Source organism: Gavia stellata, chromosome 2 (assembly GCF_030936135.1).
Source record: "Gavia stellata isolate bGavSte3 chromosome 2, bGavSte3.hap2, whole genome shotgun sequence".
In the NCBI taxonomy this organism is placed as follows: domain Eukaryota; kingdom Metazoa; phylum Chordata; class Aves; order Gaviiformes; family Gaviidae; genus Gavia; species Gavia stellata.
Window position 1 is genome coordinate 80092746 of NC_082595.1, and position 7873 is coordinate 80100618.

Here is a 7873-nt window from a genome sequence, read left to right on the forward strand (position 1 = left end):
TGGGGGTGGTGCCACAAATTAGAACGACCAAACTGATTCAGTTCATATTTAACAGAAGAGGCAAAAGGCTGACATCTAAAAATACATCAGGGTGAACACTCAGACTGATAAAGTCATTCAAAGCATAGGACAAAGCTCATAAGAAAAACAAACAGCTAAACGCTGATCAGAAGGAAATTTAGGCTGGAAATTACGACATCTCCAATCATCAAAAGAGTGAGAATCTGGACTCCCTCTGCAACCACTCTATTTGGATAAAAATCTAGTAAGTTTTAAGAAGGAGCTTGATCAGCTTGAAGTGATTACTTGCGATAGCTGACATTTTATTTTACACAATTCAGAAGGTCATTATGCTTCTAACACCATGAGACAGGCATGCTGAGCTGGGTAGGCTTGAATGCACACAATCCCAAACAAACCCAGAATACAATCAATTCTATACCTGACTTTTGGAGAGAGAAACCATGCTAAACACAGCAGTTGCTCAAAACCAGGAGGCTAACAATGAATTTAAAGATTTCCTTTTCTGCTGATTCAATCCATCATCCAAGAGGTCCTCCGGCAATGTAAATATTACATCCTGTCTCCAATACAAAGATAGTTCCCTAGAAAAATACTAGAACTTACCCAAATTGGCAGAAATTATTGCAATAGTCACATTACTGTCTTTAGACTTATTCTGGATGCTCCCTCTCCTTCCCGACATTGCTTTCTAAAAGGAACGTGCCCAGAGTTAAAGATTCAGCTTGAAACCAGAGAGGTAGTATCTACTCATGTCACTTTTCTCATTATGTCAGCATTCCACCTCTCTGAACTTGCCCTGTGAATTTACTGCTTTTTCAAGAGTAAGCTAAAAAGAAACTTGCCAAGTAGATCACTGGTAATTACACTGCTGTGCTATGCTTCTCAACTACCTTTCTGAGGAATCATTTGAATTGTAAGTTTAAGACAACAAAAAGACTTTCTTCTCTTCAGGCTCTTCTCTATTAGATTCAACATGCTGCCATATTCTAGCCTCTCCTTCCCCACCGATTTCGGAGATTAAAAAAGGACACGGTTCAACAGTGTGCTTTTTTGTTGAAGTAATTAAAATACTCTCAGTGTTTTCCCAGACCTCTTAAGCCTTCCGTAATCCTCCTCTTCCAATGAAGAGTTGAAATTACAAATTTCCCTAAAAAGGGGACATAGAGAGTTTGTTGCATATACTTTAACTGCAAATGGTAGCAAGCATAATGGATAATCACTTCTGCCAGTACCAGCTTCAGGTCAAATTTAGAGAAAAGCTAGTTTTAATAACATACAGATGAAAACTAACAGTAACATAGCAAAGGTAGAGGCTAGCTAGCCCAGACATGTTTTGTAACAGTATTTTATGCCTCCTTCTCCTGAGCTCCTTCCCAATCCTACCTTTTTTTTTTTACACCACTATTCCCCAAAATATCCACCTTAGAGGGTTAATACAAGGTGGAGGAACTATGGGCATCCTAAAGCAGTGAAATTTTCCTGTTACTTTACAGTCATCAACACACCATGTCAAAAAACAAAAAAACCCCAACAACAAACACCACCACCACCCCAACCCTACCAAAAACAATAACCCCACACACCTGCCTTGTATTATGACAAGGTTAAAAACAAGAATATATTTTCTTATTACTAAAATGTTTCTAAGGAAAGTTACTCTACAATGTTTTGAAAAAAGGAGCTATCATAAATCAACACTGATACATATTGTTCCTTGTCTGTAAACACTGACACAGTTTCAACTAGATTTATCTAAAACAAACATCATAAGAACTACAACATTGACATGTATTCTTACTGTAGTCTGTTAGAAGATTGACAGAAGGGCAACGTACCACAATGCTAGATCACCAAAAATCTTTAATAACTCGAAAATAAGCTACGAAGTATTATTTCCTACGGAGCCATGGGAAAGGAGGACCTTAGAAAGTAATCTGGGTACAATCAGGTAATATCAAATAAAGGGAATGTGAAAAAGCCTTCTACAGAGACCAGGTAGAGTAAGAGGAGGTCAGGAGAGTCTAATGAGGCAGTATGGAGTCTTCTGTAACTGTGGACGCACAGCACAGTGGGAGGAGGAAGAAGCTGGTAAAGTTCTCCACTGCCACACTGATAAATGAATAAGTTAATTGGGGCAGCAACATTTTTAAAAGATTCAAAAGAAATACCTATCATATTTCAAACAAAAGGGATTACAGAAATTAAGATATGAAAGGGTAAAGGCCTGGATAAGAATATAATCTACCCTCCAAATCTACAGAGCTTCCCTCTTCTCCAATTAGACAAAAAATATTTTATTACAACCTAAGTTTTAGGACAAATTATTTGAGTATTTGATTTTAATTCCTAGAAAGTATATGCCTTTCCAATAAGGAATAAAATTTTTTCAAATCACTATAAAAACAGTCAATAATACATGAAGCAATGCTACATGACAGTACCCATTAAGGTCTTTCCAACATCAGCCATCCACCACAGTAAAGTTTGAAAGAACGCACTACCTACCCTCTTTGAAACAAATCCACATTGAAGAATTTGTGGAGCTCCACGGAGAATTCTACCATAGCCTGAACTTCACTCATGTTTATGAGGATGAAGAAGTCAAAACTTGTCAGCACCTTAGTTACTGAAAACAAACAGAAAACAAACGTTTTAGAACACAAGCTGGTTATAATGCTTATCCGGTCCTTAAAAAGGACAACACTACACTCAATTCTGCACAGCTTCCTTAAATACACAGGCTCCAGGGTAAACAAGAATACAGGATGTGCCAAATCCTGCCCACAGTAACTTTTATCTTTGTTGTGAAGGAATCAAATGTTATCAGAAGTATCACAACACACCATCAGCATAATACAATCCTGGCACTTACTGATACCTGTGTACTGCAACTCTGATCTGATACTTGGCTGGAGAGGGAAAAATACTGCCAACAAGGAGAAAAAGGCAGGCAGCAGTGCCTCAACTCTGACATGAGGACAGGGACAGCTGAATTACAGTGTGGCGGAACAGTGCAGAGAAAGTACTTGACAGGTCATGTAGGGCTTTAGATGGAGAGATTCTAGAGGGAAGACAGAAGTTAAGGAGGGCAACATGCCCATTTTTAGTCAATCAATGTTAGTAGTGAAGTGTTAATTCTCACTGTCTTCTTCGCAGCCTCAGACTGGCACCTTCCTGCTAATTTACAACTGCCTGCTGATACTTCAATTAAAATCCTACAGACTTTACCAGAGTTCTGCTGTTTTTCCTTCAACAATATCAACTAGATTAATAAAATAGACTACAATTTCTGCAAACACTTGTCTTCAAACTTCCCAGTTCCTGCAAACACTGTCTGGTTTGAGGAATAAGCAAACCAAAAAACCTACAGACTGTCCTTCATGCACATTAGTCCATCTTCTGGAAACATAAAAAAGCGTGCCTGGCTGGAGCTTGAATGGATTATGGGGTTTTTTGTTTCTAAAACTTTGAACATGCATTTGGGTGTTCATGAAGCAGCAGGCAGTACTACTGAGACTGAAACAGAGTAGCTGGCAAAAAAAGTCATCACCACAGCAGGTATCAGTCACCTGAAAGCAAAGTTACCTTTAGGGGCTACCTCTAGCCTACCAACTAAATCATCTTGGCACATGACTCAAGATTTACCTTTCTGTACTCAGTCTAGAGGAGCTGCAAGGCTTCAATCACCATAGCACAGGTCTAGATTTTTAACTATAAAAGAAGTTAATTCTGACCACAGTTTAACAGCCAATACAAGGACTCTGCATGCACTTCACAAAAACACAGAAACAGTATGTTACTGAAGTAACAGGGGACAGGGTAAGAGGAATTTTGCTTCTGAAGCTGAGTTATGACGATACGGAGAACTCAGATCAAAAGCCCTTACTGCAAGATCAAAACTACAGCATCTAGATGACGCTATTAACCCAGCTTGTCTAAAAATCCTGTGATCATTCAAATTTCAATACAGGGACTTCAACAGATTAACTGAATGGTGCCACCGGTTTTGCTACAGAATGCAGCATTAGGACTGTCACTGATAACCCACAGGGCTTTGCAACAATCCCCTCTTCCACTGCTTTGTCTATAGGATTGTGCAGGGATGTCTGCAGTGGTCTTTAAAGCTAGAATCAAGAAGTTCTGCACTCTAATTCTCTGGGGTTACCATACTGCATTATTACATGTGCATCACCTACCAAAATGCAAGCATATCTTCTGCAAATGGAACCCGATCTGACATGGAGCAGAGATCCAGAGGTCCTAGACCCGCCATGACCCTTGGCCACCGGGCAACGACCCTTGTAGGCTGTGCATAAAACCTGTGATGAAACTGTCCAATATCTCAGAAAGAAGCCCACTTTAAAACACACAGGAAAAAGCGAAAGGACTTAAACAGATAAAGGATGCCGTGGGGCAGTCTCATCCAGCTTGCATTTTGATTAAATTACATTTTCAAGGGAGGAAGACATCACCCATCTCTGACTCCCCAGCACAATGAGTGGCACTGTCCATGTCCCTGAACAGTTTGCTGCCACTAAGAGAAGGGAAAACTGTTCCTGCAGGAGTTGTTGGGCCAAGCAGTCACTCCCAAATGCTTCAGGGTCCCTCAAGTCCCCAGCAGGAAAACTCAGAACAATCTAGAACTAGTCCAATTAGACAAGTTCGAAGGTCCATTTTATGCATGAGTTAATTCAACAAAAACAGCTAGGAGAGCCACATCTTGCATTACTGCCAAAAGGGCTGTCCAATGAACTTGTGGTATTTCTGTTGTGTCTAACATGGCTCTAGCTGGGGCCACTCCCTCCTTCCTCTGCTAAGCTGACTTAGCATCCCCAGCCAGCCCACTAAAAATTGCCTGGGCAGGCAATCCCTGCAGACCAAACACAGGGCCCAGCAAACACAGTCCTTGCTCAACTACCACCAGTATTTGGAAAAGTGGTACCCATGCCTTGCTCCAGTATCAACTGCAAAACCAGTAAGAAATATTGAGCCACAGGTCACAAAACAGCGCATCCAGAAAGCAATGCTGCGTGCCACCCCAGGTACATGGGACTGCAGTCTATCAGCTGACCTTTGAGGATGGCTTTTTCTTTGCCAAGCATCAACTTGTTCCACATGCACCTCAACTGGGGTGGAGGGGAGCATTCATTGCCCTGGGCTGACATAAACCAAATCACTACTTCTCTGTCAAAGTCTTTCATATCAGTGCAAAGGAAAACAGTGGTCCTTGAACTATATAATAGAAAGTGTTATGCAGGGATTAAATATTTTAAAGGAGAAACTTAAACTTTGACAATGTCTTTAATTTTTTTGTATGCTAATCATACAAAAGCCAACAAAAAAAGTTAAACTCACGTAGAAGTATTTATCTGTACATATTCCATTCAAATTTACAGCTAAACTTCACTGACTAACTTCAATGACATTAAATGTCCACAACTCGTTTTAATACTTAATGAGTTTATGGCTGTATTTTGAAGCATATAATTAGCATTCAGAAATCGAGCTATTGAACTGCACATTTGTTCTGTCTGCCTGTAAGAAGCAGAAGAATCCTTCAGTAGGAGCTCTCTACATACAAGCAACAGAGGTTAATGGAGCATATAAACATGTATCAGAAGATCTGATAATAAATAAGAATATCCTAATACACAGGTTAGAACAAACAGACGGTTTCATAACTTTTGGCAGCTACTTAACACTTACGATCAATTACATTTCAAGATTCAAAACTATTTAAGCACTGAGACTGAACATCTCCAATAGTTAAAACGTCAGTTAAAGCCACTTGATCCTACACTGAGGGCCAAAACTTTACTTTCTTTCACATTTCTGAGGGATTATTTATTTTCTTAAGTTGAAAAATCTCCTACGTATCCTGGCCGGTCCATGCTGTCCCCACACTACCTCACCACTTCTTCATTTATCCGAACTGATCTTTTCTGAGGCCACAATACAAAATGGATCACAGAATATCAGATTTTAAAAGACCATCAGAAGGAAAAAATGTTTCTTGACTCCGTTTTTTTCTAAATTGATCCTTTTAGTGATACTTTACAGCAGCTGCATCAGAGCACCTGAGAGTGCAACGAAAAGACAGATGGAGGTGTGCGGAAACCTCCTAAACCAGCTTTGTTCTCAGAGAAATGCTTGTGTAACAGTGCCATTAATCTAGCTACTTGTATTGGGAACTGCAAAACAATGCTAAGACACAAAACCGCAGTACGTTCAAAGAATGTCTTACCTCCACTGGTAAATACTCCATTTTAGTATGTTAATTAACCAGTCTTCCAGTTCTTCGCTGTTGCTGTCAAAAACATACTGCTTGAACTAAAAAACAAACAAAAAAATGTTTTACTAAGAGCAATTTCTCTGGAACTTTTCAGTACTCATATTCTTCATTCTCTTTTCCCACATCCTAGTAACAGCCCCTATCATGTCATCTCCAACAATCATACATGTTCCACCCACCAGCATTCTCCAATCTGCCCTTGGTTCCTGCACTGCAGTTTTCAGCTTTCTACAAGTGTAGCAGTCTGATACCTACTTTTCCAAAATAAAGTAAAAAAGTAAAACTTCTCGTGAAGCCCATGCTCTGGCAAAGCTGAATTGCCATGTTCAGCCAAACTACCCCTGTCTTCACCAAGGAATTCTAAAATCCAGCTCCCAGAGGACTCTAGTACGCCCCCAGCCACCCCACAGCCTCCCTGGTCTCCAGACTCTCAGCTCACCAGCAGCAACGCAGCAATGAGGAGACAGGAGGATATTCTGGCCTGAGTCATCAAATACAGCTTATGCCCCCACGCAGTCCTACATAGCTACCAGGGAGGAGACAACCTACAAGAATAGATCAGATGAAATTTTCCTGGTAAACCTCATGTCCTTTCTCCCCAGGAGACAAAATTCAGGGGACAAGGGGGAGAGCCCTAAGACCAAGAAACTTCTTAGAGCAAATGTTACAGGTAGGTCAATGTCACCTAATATTCCAAAACTCTCCTTGAAGCTCCTGCTAAACCTCTACCTTAAAACTGCTTGTTAAGAATTAGTCTATCTCCCCTGTATTCTTAAACCATTAGGGTATTTTAAAAAATACCCGAAAAAATAACCGAAGTCTCCCTTTTACATGACAACCTTTAGATTTCGGACACAAAGAAAAGAGAATGCTTAGTTATCCCTTCTTAGAGGAACTCTGTGTCCTTTCTGTACATATATTTCAGAGAAGTACAAACACAAAATCTATCACAGCTTGTGCAGACAAGCCGTGAAACTAAACTGGTTTTGGCTTAGATTCAGAGAGAAGAAAACAGAGAAAGGGGAGCATAGAAAAAATACATTATCTGCAATTTTTAAAAATAGAAATTAATTGTGCATGTCATGTATGATATTACATCTTTGATAACACAAATTATCTATAATGCCCCAGTAAAATCCTGATACCACAATGCTGCATCAAAATGGCACTGACATTTATTCCATTTGTTTAACAATGCAATACAGCTTGTGCCATACCAGTTCTCTTTTTAAAAGGACTAAGTTCTTTTTTAAAAGACAGAGACAGAAAACACGCAAAATCCTGAGTAGTTGAATTTGTTCTAGCCTTAGATTTAATATTTTATATTCGGTGGAAGTCAAAAGCAAAAATACAGAATCCTACAAATGAAAATACAACAAAATTATTATTTTCCCCCAGTTTTCTTCTAGCTGCTCATTTAACACAGTCTTCAGTCAATTTTTTTCTTCTAAGTTGCCGTAGAAGCTTTGTATCCCTCCATCCCTGACCTTTTTTTCCCCGTCCTCTTTTCCTTTATGCTCAGAGATCCAGCACCTGCCAACACAAATTCAGCCACCA

General features: G+C 39.7%; 1 protein-coding gene across 1 annotated transcript in view; it reads right to left on the bottom strand.

The window, feature by feature from the left end:
• The window catches only part of FAM135A (family with sequence similarity 135 member A), an 81697-nt gene extending 75409 nt beyond the window's left edge, over nucleotides 1-6288 (bottom strand). Inside the window, exons 1-2 of the mRNA XM_059830984.1 lie at nucleotides 6269-6288; nucleotides 2530-2650 (exon numbers count right to left, since the gene is read on the bottom strand). Coding sequence (XP_059686967.1) covers nucleotides 2530-2606 — 77 coding nt within the window. The 5' untranslated portion in view covers nucleotides 2607-2650; nucleotides 6269-6288. The remainder of the gene's footprint in view (nucleotides 1-2529; nucleotides 2651-6268) is intronic.
• Between the last annotated feature and the right edge of the window lie 1585 nt (nucleotides 6289-7873).